The sequence below is a fragment of the Diceros bicornis genome, chromosome 34 (assembly GCF_020826845.1).
Source record: "Diceros bicornis minor isolate mBicDic1 chromosome 34, mDicBic1.mat.cur, whole genome shotgun sequence".
In the NCBI taxonomy this organism is placed as follows: domain Eukaryota; kingdom Metazoa; phylum Chordata; class Mammalia; order Perissodactyla; family Rhinocerotidae; genus Diceros; species Diceros bicornis.
This window is the reverse complement of record NC_080773.1, coordinates 33,661,731-33,678,548: the sequence shown is the minus strand read 5'-3', so window position 1 is coordinate 33,678,548 and position 16,818 is coordinate 33,661,731. Positions and strand designations below refer to the sequence as shown.

Genomic DNA, 16,818 nt, shown 5'->3' with positions numbered 1-16,818 from the left:
TCCAGTTATGAATAGATAATTCCAATGATCAATTATAAAATTAAATGCTATCTCTCTACATTTGCTAGTCAATGCTTTTTCCTCATCCTTGTCTTTATGTCCGAGAATGCTTCTTTCCAGCGCTCACCACAGGAAAATTGAGAGGAGGGTACAGAGAATTTCCATATATGACCTGATCCCGCTAAAGCTCCTCATGGATCTAAAGAGTTGACACATCCAATCATGATCCCATCCTGCCCATGTTGTCATTACTGTGGCCATTGTTGAAACTGACAAGCTTATGCTAAAAATAACATGAAAATGCAAAAAAATAGAGAATATCTAAACCAATCTTGAAAAATAACCAATTGAATGACTTGCCATAATTAACATTCATAGGATTCAGGTTCATCTTTTCATCTATTTTGTGAATTTTCTCTTTTTTTGGCCAATTTTCTATTTGGTTTTTGGCCTTTTTCTCAATTTCAAGGGATTCTGACGCTATCCCTCTATCTATCCTGTGTGTTACTTTCGCCTGAACCCTGTCTGTACATCCAGGAAAACTTCTTTCCAGGGAACCCTCAGAATAAAGGACAGCCTGGGTGTCCAGTGAGGGACAAGGGAGCAGTGCTCCCTGCGTGATTAAGGAAGCGTGTCATGGTCTCCTGTGGGGTCATGGGGACTTTAGGAAAACCCACAGATTCTGACGTGGGTTAGACTAGCTTCAAATGGGATATTCTCCAGGCTTAGAAGACCTGGGCCACAAGTAGCAAGAATTGTGGTGTTTAAGTCAAGGGAGAGACCAGATTCCAGATCAAATGCGGAAGCTCAGTATGAACGAGTCAGGGTGTCAGCCTGATTTTGGAAACATGAGAGCCTTGAGGAAAATGCTCATTTGGAAATATTGTATAGTTGTATGTTAAATAGTTTAAAGGGAAGGCTGACCCAATCTTTAGTTCCTGTTCCACCACAGACCACAACCTTGACTCTGAACTTAAGTTCTTCCATGGGGAACATAGAAAACTTTCTCTGCCTGCTGTTCAGCTGCTCATTACGATCTTCTCGATAATTACCAAAAATTACCATTAATCACAGGAAATGGCTGGTAGTGATTTGCAATTCAGATAAAATTGGCTCCTCTTTGGAGACACCCCAGACTCTCCATGCAGACAGTGTCACCCATACTGCAGATGACATGATAATGGCACCTCTGTGGGGAGACCAGGTCCAGGAACCCTGTCTCTATAACTATGGCCCATCCAGATTGACACTTCCCTGCACAGAGCTCTGGAGCAAAGTGCAGCCAGGTGACTGCTTCCTTTTGTTCAATCTCAGGGCAGAGACCAGGAGAGCAGGAGTCTCCAAAGGAGAGGGACTCAGAACTGGGTTGTGCAGTAACACTGTGGGGATAGGTGCAGACCCTGCCTCCATCTCAGCAGCCCCACCCGTGCTCTGGCTGGGCTGGGGGCTGGTGGGCATGTGCTGGGGATGTCGCAGGGTGGACCACATGGTGAGATTCACCGCAGATCTCCGCGTCCTAGAGTCCCTGATGATGAGAGAAAAAAGGATGGAAATCTCTTTGGAATCTGAGCCGAGCCTTGGATGACCAGAGCCACTGAGCTCCTCAACCATGTAAAAAGGGTCTGCTTATTTTCTCAGACCTAACAGATTTTCAGGTTTGGGTGTGAATACACGTGGAAAATTGATGTGCATGTCTAGGTTATAATTTCAAAATCCTGACACATAAAATAGCCCCATTGACACACACATACATGTACACACAGATATTCACAGAGAAAAGCAGTCTGTGGTATAGTGACGTTAGGACATCATGACCATTTTTTACTTTCCGAAATGCTACAGCAGTAGGAAGCAATTGTCTCAGTATTCCTCCAAAGACTTTTGTTTGTGTGTTCTGTATTGCCTGTGTGTGAGTGTTGCTTTGTGTGTCTATTTGGCAGCAAGGGGAGAGGGAAAAATGAATGAACTCTATTTAATTTTCAAGTCTCAGAAATGGTTTGACGGTGAAACAGACCTGACCTATTCTTCCTATTTTACATTTTAATTTCCTTCCCTCATATCCCGGGTAGTGACAGATAATCCAAACAAGGAAACAAATACCATCTACCACAACCATAGTTTCTATGACTACAACTCCTACTAACACGATATGAGAACTGACTTTGTTCCGTCCATTGCCACCACCAATTACCATGAGAAGCACATCCTGTGTTCACGCCAGCCTTTTGACTTCTGTTCTGTATTAATGCCTACTTTACTTTTTTAGAGGAGAAGACAGAGGCACAGAATGGTAAACAATTCCGCAAGATGGACTAGCCTAATAAGTGGGTGGTCTTGACACATAATAAGAGCTGACTGGTCCAGAGGCTGGAATTTTAACACCTACCCCATGCCTTCTACCATGGTCCTGTCATTATACTGTATTTAAAATGAGAGAACTAGGTTTTGAGAACTCAAGGGGGTGTTCTAATATCCCAGCACCAGCGAGTGGGGAGTTAAAAAAAGAACCAGATCTGGCGAATCCCAAGCTGATGTTTATAAGCTAGTCATTTTGCTGCTTCCTGCGTAGTGCGCATAGTAGTTTCATAAGCTGGAAGTGATTTTCCTGAAAACGAAGCAATTTTAGTAACTCTGGGCTTTTGTTTCAAATTCTTAGCTCCTTTCCTGGACCTGACAGTGGCTTCAGAATCCTACAGGAATAATAAGGATGATTGCCCCTGGAAGATGTGACTCTTTTAACCAGAATATGTCAAACTTTGTGTTGTATCTGACAGAACCTTGTTATTCACCCATAACGGCTCAGATCAGATTTTGCTTTAATGTGACACCATAGGTGCTATGGGTGATGTTGAGCTCAGATAACCAGGCTGACTCTCGTTTGTAGAATCCAGAACAAAGTAAAGAGTCAGACAAGATGTAGGAACCCAAGAGCTAATGAAAATGTAAAACAGTCTGCTGTGCACTTGGTCTAATGATGATAGAGTTTGTTTTTTGGTGTGCACTGAGGAGGGCTGGAGGACACTCAGAAAAAGCTCTCCAGTGCCTGAGTCCTTGGCAAGTTCAGATCTGTGGAATTATTAATAATTAAAATTCTTTTGCCACTGGGGAGCTTTTCTATACTGAATAGACTGTCCGAGGACATTTTAGGGTCATTTTGAATATTCAGAAGACTACCGAGTTTTTGGAAGGTATTTTGTATCCAGTCACTCTGATAAATAATGTTCAGTCCTCAAAAGTTGACAATAGATTCCCTTGCGATTCTAATGTGTTAGATAACCTTATAATCTGAACACTAGTTTGCATTTTTCCTTTTCATTATCTTAGGTTAATGCATTTTGATGACAGACAGGATGATCGTGAATTCTAACAGGGGTACAGTGCACCTGTCTCCTTCAACTTATTCATTTACTAATTAATTTCCTATTTAACACTTATTATGGATCAACCATACTTTGAACAGGAAAGACATGGTTCCTAAGTTCATGATACTTTCTATTCTGATGAAGAGTCAAAATATAACAGTAAATACAAATAAATACAAAATAATCATGGTGAAAGTAAACTATTGTCAGGTGTATGTTCTCCAGGTTGAGCCTTTTCTGTGGAGCATGACAGTGTCTCCCTTTTCAGGAGAAGAAAAGGCCAAGAATCTTTTAATAAGGTCACATAACTAAGAGTCCTGCTGCCCACACCATCACAGCCTACTCTTCACTCTGAAGCCAATTCCAAGTCTTTTCAGAAAAATACTCTGAGAACCACAGGGAAGGTAGTACTGAAAACCATCTTCCTTTTCCAAATGGGGGTTGGGACCTTGTCCAATGTCATTCTCTTCTTCTATAATGTCTCTCCAATCTGGCTGGGCCGCAGGAAGAGAGCCACACACGTGATTCTCACCCACATGGCCATGGCCGATTTCCTGGTTCTTCTCTCCACTGGGATTCCCCACACGATGGCAGCTTTTGTTTTGAAGAATCCCTTGTCCAGTCTTGGGTGTAAGCTTGTCTATTACACGCGCCTAGTGGCTCGCAGCACCACCCTGTGCTCCACCCGTGTCCTGAGCACCTATCAGTTCTTCACTCTGATCCCTGAGAGCGTGAAGTGGGCGATGCTCAGAGGAAGCGCTCCCAAGGTCGTTGGTCCTTCCTGTTGTATCTGCTGGATGTTCAGTTTCTTAATGTATATGTATATTTCTGTGAAAATCACTGGTCCACAGGAAACAGGGAATGAAACTGACTCCCAAGAGACGTGGTTTTGTTCATGCTCAAGTCTCACTGCAGGTTTTGTCTTCCTGTGGTCCGTCTCTGATGCCATGTTCCTTGGCCTCGTGGGCTGGGCCAGTGGCTCCATGGCGCTTCTCCTGCACAGACACCACCAGAGAGTGCAGCATGTTCACACTCCCAATGGCCACCACGAACGTCCCCAGGAGACTAGAGCCGCCCACACCGTCCTGATGCTGGTGGTCACTTTTGCCAACTTTTGCATTCTGAATCCCGTTTTTACTTTTTATATGACTGCTTTTATAGATTCCCGTCTGTGGTTGACCCAGATCTCTAATGTTTTGGTTTCATGTTTTCCCACTGTTAGCCCCTTCCGGCTGATCCTTAGGGATCCTAGAACTCCTAGGCTCTGCTCTTAATTTGTTAGAAATCATGGTTGAAGTGCTAAATATGTAGAAGACAGCTTCAATAATAACCTAAATTAAAATAATTAAATTAATTAAAAAATAAAATAGTAACTTAAATTACTCCATTTACCTACCATTTCCTGCGCACCAGTTTTTTACATAAAATCCACAATGATCTTAGAATGTCAATTTTATGCTGGTGCTACAGTGGGAGATCTGACAGTCTATAGATGAAATCATGAGCTCGAGAAATATCCATAAAATATTGAGGAAACTAGTTTCCCCCTCTATTGGTACAGCCATCTGGAGGAAATATCCTTTCTTCAGGAATATTGGAAGTGTTTCTGCAGATTATATCTCAAAGTGCATGTGGCTGATACCTGACATACATTGGCACATAATCCAATATCAGTCCAGATAAATATTACTGCAGAGTGAGTAGAGATCTTATTTCACGGATGAAGGTAAGAAACCTGGAAAATGGAGAAGGTGTTCTTCTACATTAGTTTGTCACTATAATTCACTCATATTTCTCCAATATGCTGTAGTGTTACACAGAAAATTAATGTTTGCCTTTAAACTTGGATTTTCTTTACAGGGTTGGCTCTCAGTGAAGTTTATTGGTTGGATGGATGACGTCATATTAAGGAGGGTGTAAAGTTGCCATCTTGGTGTTTATCACTTGGATGTTTAGTTTTCATCATTGAAACACAGAAACTGGGGGCTGTTTTCTCATTGTCCTATCTGCTTGTGTCTCTCTTTGTTTTTCCTTTTGCCTTCTTTTGGGAAAGTCTGGCATTTTTATTATTCCATACTTAAAATTAGCAGTGTTTAGATATAATTTCTCTTTAGTAGTTTTTGTAGCCATTATAAAATGGATTTCCAAAGTATTATATTCTAGTTTGAACTACTGTTGACCATTTCATAGAATATGTAAGAATCTTACACTAGTGTAATTCCTTATACCTTCTCACATGCTTCATGAAATTGATTTTATATATTTAAATTCTATATTTTATTACCCACAATAAATGGTGATAATTTTGCTGCCATGAACCAGTTGTCTCTTATAGAAAACAGAAATGAAAAGAAAGTGTAGGTTACACATGTATCTACATGATTGCCAATTCTGCTGATTATAATTCCTTTCTGTAAGTGTGTTTTCCTCTCTTATAATATTTCTTCAGTATGAAGAAATTTCTTAGCAATGTTAGGGTGCAGGCTTGCTCTAGATGAATTGTTTGTGTTTATTAATCTAAAAATATTTTTATTTCGCTTGCTGTTTTTCCTAAGTTGTGCAAAAATATGTTTATTTGAAAAAAGTAATAAAATGTGATCAATAAAACTATACTGAGCAATAACAGCCTTATTTTAAAATTAAGAAATCAATGCCTACGAATTATTTTTATTTTTAAAGTTGTTGATTTGAAATTATTTCAAATATACACGATTTTCACCCTTACGCAGATACACCAACTGTTCACACTTTACTACATTTGATTTATCACCTACTTTTTCTATCTGTATTTTATCCCATTATCCCTAGTATTTTTCCTCAACCACTCCAGAGCAATGTGTGTACATGGTGCACACCATCTTTAACTCAGTAGTGTGATTTTCCCTAAAACAGAGACACTCTCCTACAGAACAAACATACTGATCTTGATTTAGAAAACCAATGTAGGTTTCTCGTCAAAGGGATCACCACATGTTGTCCTTCCAAATTAAAAAATTATCCATTTGTTTACCCTTTTCATCAGAGCTTACAAATGCATCTCCAGGCTACATGAGATCTTGTGCTCCTAACATTTACCCAAGCACATGATCAGTTGAATTATTCAAGATATTAATTTCTTTCAAGCATTCAGTAACAGGTAAGGTTTCTATGATATTTTCTATTGTCTTTCTAGTCTCTATTTCCTTTACATCTCATCCGATATTTGTTATTTTCTTCCTTCTGCTAACTTTGGGCTTAGGTTGTTCTTGTTTTGGTTCCTTCAGGTATAAAGTTAGGTTGTTTAAGGTTTTCTGTTTTGTTTTGTTTTTGTTTTTGTGTGTGAGGAAAATCAGCCCTGAGCTAACATCTGTTGCCAATCCTCCTTTTTTTCCTGAGGAAGACTGGCCCTGGGCTAACATCCGTGCCCATCTTCCTCCACTTTGTATGGAACGCCACCACAGCATGGCTTGATAAGCGGTGCATCGGTGCGCGCCCAGGATCCCAACCCCCAGCCGCCACAGCTGAGCGCTCACACTTAACCTCTAAGCCACCGGGCCGGCCCCCTTTTTATTTTTAATGTAAGCATTTATTGCTATAAACTTCCCTCTTAGAACAGCTTTTGCTGAATTCCATAACCCATGTGCTGTGTCTCCGTTTTCATTTCTGAAGATATTTTTTTATTTCTTCCTTCACCCATTGATTGCTCAGGAACGTGTTGTTTAATATCAATATTTCTGTGAATTTTCCAGCTTTCCTGCTGGAACTGATTTGCAGTTTTGTATCACTGAGGTTGGAAAAGAGACTTGATCTGATTTCAATCTTCCTAACTCTGTTAAGTCTTGGGTTGGGACCTAACATATGATCTCTCCCAGTGAATGTTCCATGTGTGCTTGAGAAGAAGGTGTTTGTGCTGCTGTTGGGTGGAATGATCAGGATATGTCTGTTAGGTCCATTTGGTCTAAAGTGTAGTTCAAGTCCAGTGCCTCCATATTGACTTTCTGTCTGGATGATCTACCCATCGCTGAATTGGGGTAGTGCAGTCTCCTGCTTTCATTGTGCTGTTGTCTATTTCTCCCTTTAGGTCTGTGACTATTTGCTTTATATGTTTAGGTGCTCCAATGTTCAGTGCATAAATATTCATAAATATTATTATAACTATTTTTACTAGTGATTGTTGTAGCTATCACACTATGCATCCCTAACAGATCACATTCTAATTAAAACTAGTTTACCACTTCACAGAATATGCAAGGACCTTAAAATATTATAATTTTATGTATCCTTACATGCTTTAAGCTGCTATTTTTGTATATTTTAATTCTGTGTATGTTATAATCCACTATTGATTCTATTTCCTTGCTTTCATGAGTCAGTTTTCTCTCACAGAAATTAAGAATTGAAGATAACGTAGAGCTTACACAAGTGTCCACATTTGCCATCTATGGTGCTCATTATCTTTTTTTAAATCGGTTCCCTGCAGCATCAGGAACTCAGAGAAGAATACTTCCTTTCACTTCACTGCCATGCGGACCTACTATGGATAACTTATCTCACTTGTATTTATCTTAAAATATATTAATTCTACTTGCATTTTTCCACCATGTTGGACAAAGTTCTTTGTTTTATGAAATGGTAATAAACTGTTATAAAGATAATGCTACCTCAGGGCCGGCCCGTGGCATAGCGGTTAAGTGCTCGTGCTCTGCTGCTGGGGACCCGGATTCGGATCCAGGCGTGCACCGACACGCCGCTTGTCAGGCCATGCTGTGGCGGCATCCCTTATAAAGTGGAGGAAGATCGGCACGGATGTTAGCCCAGGGACAGTCTGCCTCAGCAAAAAGAGGAGGATTGGCATGGATGTTAGCTCAGGGCTGATCTGCCTCACAAAAAAAAAGAGAGATAACACCACCCCAAATAAAGTTTGATAAATATTGTAAGCAGATGATTCAAATTTATTTAGGGAAAGTCAATAGTGAAAATACATTCAGCAATATATAACCTCTTTTTACAAATCAAAGAAATGTTGTGGCAATGTATCATTATTGAATTTTTTTTTTTTTTTTTGGTGAGGAAATTTGTCCCTGAGCTACTATCTGTGCCAATTTTCCTCTATTTTGTATGTGGGACACTGCCACGGCATGGCTTGATGAGCAGGGAGTAGATCTGCACCCAGGATCCGAACCCATGGACCCCGGGCCGCCAAAGCAGAGCGCACGAACTTTGCCACTACACCACCAGGCCAGCCCCTCATTATTGATTTTTAAATAATTAGTTTAAAATACTTTTAAATACATAGCAATATGGCAAGAAGAGTATAACAAGTCCCATGATCCTTACACAGACTTACTATTCACATTTGATCTCATTTACTGCATCACCTGTTTTCTCTGTCTGTAATCCCTTTCTCAACAGTGTTTTTCTGAACCACCTGAGAGCAAGCTGCCTGACATGTTTCACACTATCCACAAATTCTCTAATGTGATTTTCCTACAACAAAGACACCTCCTACATAACAATCACACTGCCATTCAACTCAGTGAAGCAACGTGGATACAACACTGCTGCTCAATCCATAGATCCCATTCGAATTTTCCAGCTGACCCTACAATGACTCATTTTCCTTTCTGGTTCAGGATCTTCACTGATCTGGTATCATCACTGATCCAAGACCCAATGATTCTAATTCACCATCATCCCCAGGTGATTCTAATCCACTGAATGTGGGCAGCCACTAGGATGAAAGATTTATCCCAGTGCTCAGCTCCCCAGGCGAAGGGTGGTAAAAGTACATGTGGTTGTTGCTGTAGGTTTAGGTCCAGTTGCTGAATCTGGACCTGAGCACTGCAGCATGTGCTTCCCTCCCTGACTGGCCCAATGTTACGGGAAATAATGCCCGACTCAATATCACATGTGAACTCTGTGTTAAGTTTGTGATGTGGCTTAAAGAAAGGTATATGATTAATGTGATTATGTGAGCTCAGTTGCATGTGTAACCCACTAAAATTAGGATTCCAGACCAGACCTACCAGACTCCCGGCCCAGCCTCACTAGATGCACCAAGTCCTCCTCACTCTCTCTCTCTTCCCTGTGCCTCTTACACTAGGTAACAGAATCACTGGTGGCTGTGTTGAGTGGGAATATGATGTGTGTGTTTTGGTACATATCCCAATCCACAATATCAACCTTGAAATTTGTTTTCGCTCTGTGCACACTTGTGTTTGGGATGGTGAAACCTGACCTAGATACTTTTGTTCTTGACAAGCCTTCTCAGAGCATCAGATACAAACCAGCACCTTCTATTGAGCCAAGTCATGAGGGAGCTTACTGAAGTCATTGGTTGTTGGTACAGAGGGTTCCCTTCTGAGGCTCATGTTGGCTCTATCCTCGAGGTCATGTAAGAACAAGCAGCCTGTGCCATGACCTGATAAGCCAGGACTAGTTGGAGATGGAGGCATCCTCAAAGCCATTCACATCCGTGGTTCACCCTTCCTGTGAGCACTATCCAATGCTAGTCCTGAGTCTAAGTTGCTGCCAACAGGCATTCATGGCCGGTTCCACATCCACCTCTCAGTACTGGTGAATCGAGGAGAGCCCAGGTCACAGAATACACAGCTGAATCTCTCAGCATGCATTTTCTGCATCTCTTTGATACGCCCACATCTAACCCTCCTCAGGTCGTCAGAAATTATGTGAGTGTTGGCTGTGCCACATCGGAGGTCATATCCAGTGTGGAGACAAAGGAAGTACCTTCACTAATGAGCAGACCACATGGCCCAAATAGTTCTGTTTCATTTTACCTGGCTTCTTACTGCTCTTTCTTCAAGTGACAAAACTTTTCCACAGAATTCTTTCCTGAACACCAGGGTTAAAACTCAATTAATGATCCATGTTCGCACAGATCTTGCTTCACCACAGTTAACTAGTTAATTAGTAAACATTTTTGAAAGAAGGAAGGAAGCAATATAGAACATATGAGACAATAATTTTTGAAATATTGGACTTTGGTTTTTTCCATCTGTACTGCTCAGTTGTCCTTTCCCAAATCAACCACTCAGCCACAAAATTGGAATTACAGAGATTTTTTGCTTTCCCATGAGTCTAAGGAAAAAGACAAGATTATGATAGGTATCTTGTGAGAAAATCAAGAACAGACTCAGAGGTTCTTACCCTCTCTGTAAGGGATGACTTTCAGCTTGGGCATGGGGGAGGAGAACATCTCAGGCTATTGTTTCCTGAAAATCTTTCACCAATGCAAAGAGTTAATGTGCCCTAATTACATGCCATTCCTATTGCAGAGCAACGAGCACAGAAATATAAAGGTGACTTGCTCGAAACCTGAAGGTATTTGAAAAGCAACTTGGAATAAAAGACTGAAATCATCACTGGCCCTGAGCTGAGGTGGAAGAAGGATGTAGATTCACGAGGGCACCCAGTCCCCCTTCCTGGCTGGAACATTAATATGGAGCAGAGCTGAGAAACTTAAGACATTGGGGGGCACACAACTTCCCATATTCTTCATCAAAAGAAGGTAGAAATAGAATAGAGGGCACATAAGTAATTTCAAATTTTCAAAGACACATTAGAAATAGGAAAGGAAAAAGGTGAAATAAATTTAAATAATATATTTTATTTAAGTCAATATATCAAAAATATTATCCTTTCTACATGTGTCAGCAGCCACATTTCAAATGTTCAATAGCCTAATGGAGCACTGGCTACCATACTGGATACCACAGTTATGGATCACTTCCATCACAGAAATATGTATTGGACAGTATCATCCAGAATACCCCAGGCTGTAATTTGACTTTTGAAAATAATGAAATAATTCACTTCTTCAATCTGGTATGAAAATTTAAATCTATGCTTACCCTTCCTAAAGGACCCAGTCAGTCTGTGAAAATTGCATGTACATAGTTACTATTCTGTCAGTCATAGTTTAATTATGGCTGTCAATATTCTCCATCTGGACATCTCCTAGCCAGTTTTTAGACTCTGAGAACATTTTTTTAAACAAGGTTATTTAGAACTTACCTTGTAACCGAGCAAAAAGGGGGTTTATTCTGCTCACTGCAACCCAGTGCCAATCAATTGCAAATGACCCAGTGATCGAGAAAGGAAAGTTTATATGATTAGCTAGCATAATCAGAAGACGGCAGACTAGGGTCCTAAAGAACGATCTTAAAATCCTACAGAATAGGAGAAATGGCCAGGGAAGGAGGAGATTTAGGGAGGTCGACCATCTGGTGTGACGAGATTCAAGGTGCCACGTTATCTCTGTCTTCTGTCATTCATTCTGGATATCAATGAAGAATTTTTCTTTCTGGAGGTTATTAGGTTCCTGGGGAACTCAGAGAACAGTTATCGTCTTATCACAGCTAGGAGATGTATGTAAGCAAGAGTCATAGAACCAGCAGTTCATGTACTTTGCAAAAGTGAGAGATGCTTAATCATCTAGGCTATGTGCAGGCTAGAATGTATTCACAGAGACTAGTGAGTCAGGGTTATATATAGTTACAATATTGCCTCCTTTCCCTAAGATGGCTTTCCTCATGCTAATTAAGATCTAGCTGTTAAATTTCCCTACTCTCAGTTGTAACTTCATAATCATATGATGTACTTGGGAATAAGGCCATCAACATCTTCTGGCTACTTCCTGCTGATGAGGGACACTTCAAGAGGGAAGGATCTGGAAGCTTAAAACTGACAGTGTGGATCTAAGCAAGGCTTTTAAATTGTCTCACTCTTTCTTGGTTCTGACTGTCTTTAAGGCTATTCGGACTCCTGATTGTCTCGATGGGGACTGACAACATCATTGGAGACACCAGCAACATTTTCTACATTTCCAACAAATAAAGAAAAGGAAAACAGTGCCACATACCAGGACAACGGTTCCAATGGAGGTAGATAGTGAAGTTGAGAGAGCAAAAAAAAGCAGATCATGCCTCCTATGAATCCTGTACATGTATGTTCATATTTGTTGACCTACTGGACAATTTTATTTCCCCCATTGTCTACTGCGATCTGTACTTTATGATGTACTTGACTAGTTTGGTTTAGGGTTTGCGTTAATTCTTTATTAAGAAAAGCTAATTCCTCTCCTGGCCAAGCAGTTTCTAGGACCTGTATTGCAGAGTCAGGCCTAAGTTCTAGCTCCCATGTCAAATAAGATTTGATATCAGCGTTGTCCAAGTTTAGTTTGCAGTGCTTCAGGAAAAAGGATGATTTTAGTTTTCAATGATTCTAAATGAAAAGGACAGAAAAAAATTGAAAACATTAATTTGGAGGCCTGTACCACATATTTGAGGAAACTAGAAGAATTCAGGATCCAGTCCAGTTTACAGAGAGAAAACAGAAACCTCAAAGACAATTCACAGAACCAAAATCCAACATCCACAAATGTGTATTATAGTTTTTATTGAAACATAATTTTTCTCTCCAAAATCACCCTCATTTTTACTAAGGATAGTTAAATTAAGAGTCACTGGTTTGCAAAACAAGTTTAGTTTCAATAAACTTGGCCCAATTATTTACATAAGTGCAGCAAGAATGGAAATCGATCACACAGGCTCCTTTAAATCTGCTGGAACTTTCTATAAGGAATCTCAGATTGATCTTTAAAGGCTACTCAAGGCCAGGAAAGCCAGAGCAAGGACTTGCCATCAGACTCTGCCTGCAATACCTACAGATTGGAGTGAATTCCTCTCTTCTCAAGGTCCCCAAAATATTCTAAGGTCCTTGCACCTGCCAGGGAAGTGACCTTCTTTACTCACCTATTAAGGGTTGCTGGGAACCCTGTAAGCAAGGTACCAGGCCAATATTTTCAAGTGGCTTTATTCCATAAAGTCCAATCTTTGTTCCTCAGAAGGTGTCTTGTCATATCTGAGTCTGCATGGTTTTTTTTTCCAAATATTACATTCCAGTCAAAGCCTTGGTGATATAACCAGTGTTTCCAATTGTGTCCTGCTATAAGGAGAATGGATTCTTGTTGAACTTATGGAAACAACTATATTGCCATGAATATAAGAATACTCACTCATCAAGAGTTTCCAAATTCTGGAAGGATCAGATAGGGAGAAAAAGATAAATGCTTCAATTCTGTTTACAAATTGTTATAAGTCATAGTTCCTTAAGAGAAAAGACAAAAAGTTTTCCTTAAACCTGGAAAAACAAAACATTAAAAAATAAGCAATATTTCAGACAAAAAGTCATAAAAATTATAATCATCCTCATCAATTTATTCAGTCCCATGGTGTCAACTCTTGATCTTCTGTTAACAGTTTCATGAGGCCATCAGTTTCTCCATTACAGTTCTATAATTTCTTACCTGGCTCAGTTTCATAATTTGAAAGTTTATCAGGAACCTGCATTCTAGAGCAAATGTCAGAGTCCTTTCCATGAATCTCTCTGAAGATGAAATATATTTGCAAAAACATCAGAATAAAACAACTGTCTGCAAATGACAAAATACTCAAAAATGGCAATTGACAAAGACACTTGGCTATTTCTGTGACATATAACACTGAGACAATAACTAGAATTATGACTGACAACCAGTACAGATCAGAATTTTCAGAATGTTATATATTTTTTTAAAAAACACTTTTATTAATAACATTTACCAACACAATATAACATAGGAAGGCTTATTATTATTTATTTGATAATGCTTCTGGTGTAATTTAATATACCAAACAAGTCTAATTAGTTTAATATCTTCCATTTTGTAGAAAGAGAGAACAAATTCTTTGAAAAGTCCTGGGGCTAATTCGAAATTTCTTAAGTTTCCTTTCTAAGTCAAAAGAAAGATTTTAATTTGGGGGAAAGTTTGTCAAAAATATCAAAAAGTTTTAAAACACTTGGTCACAAGGGAAACAATGCTTAGTTATCCATTCAATCAAGGTGACAATGGAAGATGTCAAAGGCAAACAGAGAGTTAAAACAGTAAAAAATAAAAACCTTAATAGAAAGATCTCAGTCTTTTTGAACATAGGGAAATATTTTAACAAAACATAGATTTTCTGTCTTTTAGGTAAACTTACTCAAAGGTAAAGAAAAACCTTTTATAACCTTTTTATCAAGAGCACACCAGGGCCGGCCCTGTGGCTTAGCAGTTAAGTGCTCGTGAACTGCTGCTGGTGGCCCGGGTTTGGATCCCAGGCGCACACCGACACACCGCTTCTCCGGCCATGCTGAGGCCGCGTTCCACATACAGCAACTAGAAGGATGTGCAGCTATGACATACAGCTATCTACTGGGGCTTTGGGGGAAAATATATAAATAAAATTTTAAAAAAAGAGCACACCAAAAATTTAAGAAAATTATCTTTTTAAGAGAGAAAGCCAAATTTTAATTTTGCACCCGCTTACTTAAATTTATTTCAATCTTAGCCAACTTGACCATGCATAAAACTCCTCAGGGTTTTACTTCCACAAACCTTCTGTCACTTACTTTTGCATTCAGAATTTGTCCCATGCTTTCTTTCCTTTTTCCTTTCCTACTACTTTAGGACAAATTTATCTCTCTTGACAAAACAAACAAAAATATCTCTATTATTTATACCTTCTTTACTGAAAACATACATTTTACTTTCCTTATATACTGACTTTCCAGAAATATGTGCTTTCTCATAGAAAATTCCTTAGCATACACAAAACATATTTATCAATAAAACTCAAGCATATTGCAGTTTCTCTGAGATAAGAAACCAAAGGCAGACAAATCTATGCTTAGTAATCAATTTCTAATATTTTTTCTTACATGGAAATGACCTAGATACTCAATAAGTTTCTATCATTTAACTTAATTTAGCAAAACTCTAAAGTTTCAAGTTACCAAAAAGATTTTGGAAGCTGTTTTTCAAGTATACAGATCATAAAACATAATTATTGCACTCAAGAACTCTTACCCCTTTTCACCTATTTAAATCATTTGTTCCCAACAATTAGGTTTAGCTTACTCACAAAAACTTCATGTGACATTAAAGCAGTTAGCCACCATCTTAAGTTGTTTTAAGTATATACACCATAACACATAATTACTGTTAAAAAGTTCCCCCCAGAACTTTTATCGTTTTCTCATCTATTTAGTTTACTTGTTTCTAATAATTATATTTAGATTGTCTACAAAACCCTCATGAGATATTAGACAAAATCAGCTATTACTTTAAGTTATTATCTTTTGCTGATGAATTTTATAATGGAGGTAACATACTTGTATCATACCCAATGTTAATAACTCTGAAAACATATTTATTTTAACCAAACTAACAAACTTAAATAAGTTTTCTATTTACCAAAGACTATTTTATGTCATGTTAACTTGAAAGACATCTGGGCTAATTTCTATTACATTTAGAAATAAGTTATAAAACTGTTTACTCCAAACCAATTAAATAGAGCTGCTTTAGAAGTTATATAACCTAGAGGCAGACAAATACATATAGAGACAGATAAACACAAACAGAGATCTTCAAAATTTTAACCAGGTCTCAGGTACAAAACTAAGAAGAACAGTTGGGCCCAAACTATTTTTCTGGCAGATAGACCTGCTCATATGGCCAAAAATATTAATAAAGATTGTTTTTTGTTGTTGTAAGGATCCTTTTTACAACTGTTTTTGAAATAAATTTGCCTTTTAGAAGTTTCTGTATGTTAATCAAAGATTTCATCCCATCATGAGAGGTTTTGAATCCTCTCTTTTAAGGGTGTCCTCTTAAGGTGGCCTCATCTGAAACAGAGGTCCCCCAGATTGACCTTAAATTATAGTTTCAAACTATCTAAAGGTTTATTTATTTTTACTTGCTTAATTTTAGGTCAGGAATTTCAGGGGAGTTGAAGTTGGGAAGCTCAGTGAGAGAAGATATTTGGTTTCCTTTCACTAGCATGTTTAATTGTTTAATTATTCTCTTTTAAAGAGGCAGTAAAGTATTCCTGATTTCGTTTAGAAGCCTGAAAAGATTAAAATAGGCTTCCCATTGGTTGTTTAACTCTATATCTGGCTTTTTCCAATTGCATATGCAAATACATCAGGTTGGGTAAACTGAAATTGCCCCATTTTGGTCATTTTCTCTCTGGAGTCTAAAGAATATTGTGGCCATGTGGTGTTACAAAAGAAAACCATCTTCTTCTTGGACGTGGGCTCATAGCCGAAGTCAGCCCATTTAGCCAAGAGGTGACCAAGATGGTTTTTCTTGGGGACAGATGGAGCTCCCCTAATTTCAGAATTACAAACATGTAGACGCTCAGACACAGATGGGATCCTAAACAGAACAGACACTCAGACAGGATCCCAAACAGAACAGACACTCAGACGGGAACCCAAACAGAACAGACAGGTGCACCCAGCAGATTCTGGGTAGTCCTACACTATATGCCTCATTAGTCAGCACCCAGACTCCGACAGGGATATGCCTCTGGGATTTTCCCTGCAAGAGACAGCGAGTTCACAGCAGGCCTGGCTGAGGCAACTTACCCTA

The 16,818-nt window shown here is 39.0% G+C and overlaps 1 protein-coding gene across 1 annotated transcript; it reads left to right on the top strand.

Annotated features, from left to right (window-relative positions):
• The first annotated feature begins 3,736 nt into the window (after positions 1-3,736).
• On the top strand, positions 3,737-4,636 carry LOC131397917 (vomeronasal type-1 receptor 2-like). Its single transcript, XM_058531025.1, has one exon. It carries the CDS (start codon positions 3,797-3,799, stop codon positions 4,634-4,636), a length of 840 nt encoding a protein of 279 aa, XP_058387008.1. The 5' UTR covers positions 3,737-3,796.
• Positions 4,637-16,818: the final 12,182 nt, after the last annotated feature.

Bases quoted from the DNA above. Each gene is read 5' to 3' on its own strand.
- LOC131397917 (XM_058531025.1), top strand. From the start codon at position 3,797: ATGGGGGTTGGGACCTTGTCCAATGTCATTCTCTTCTTCTATAATGTC.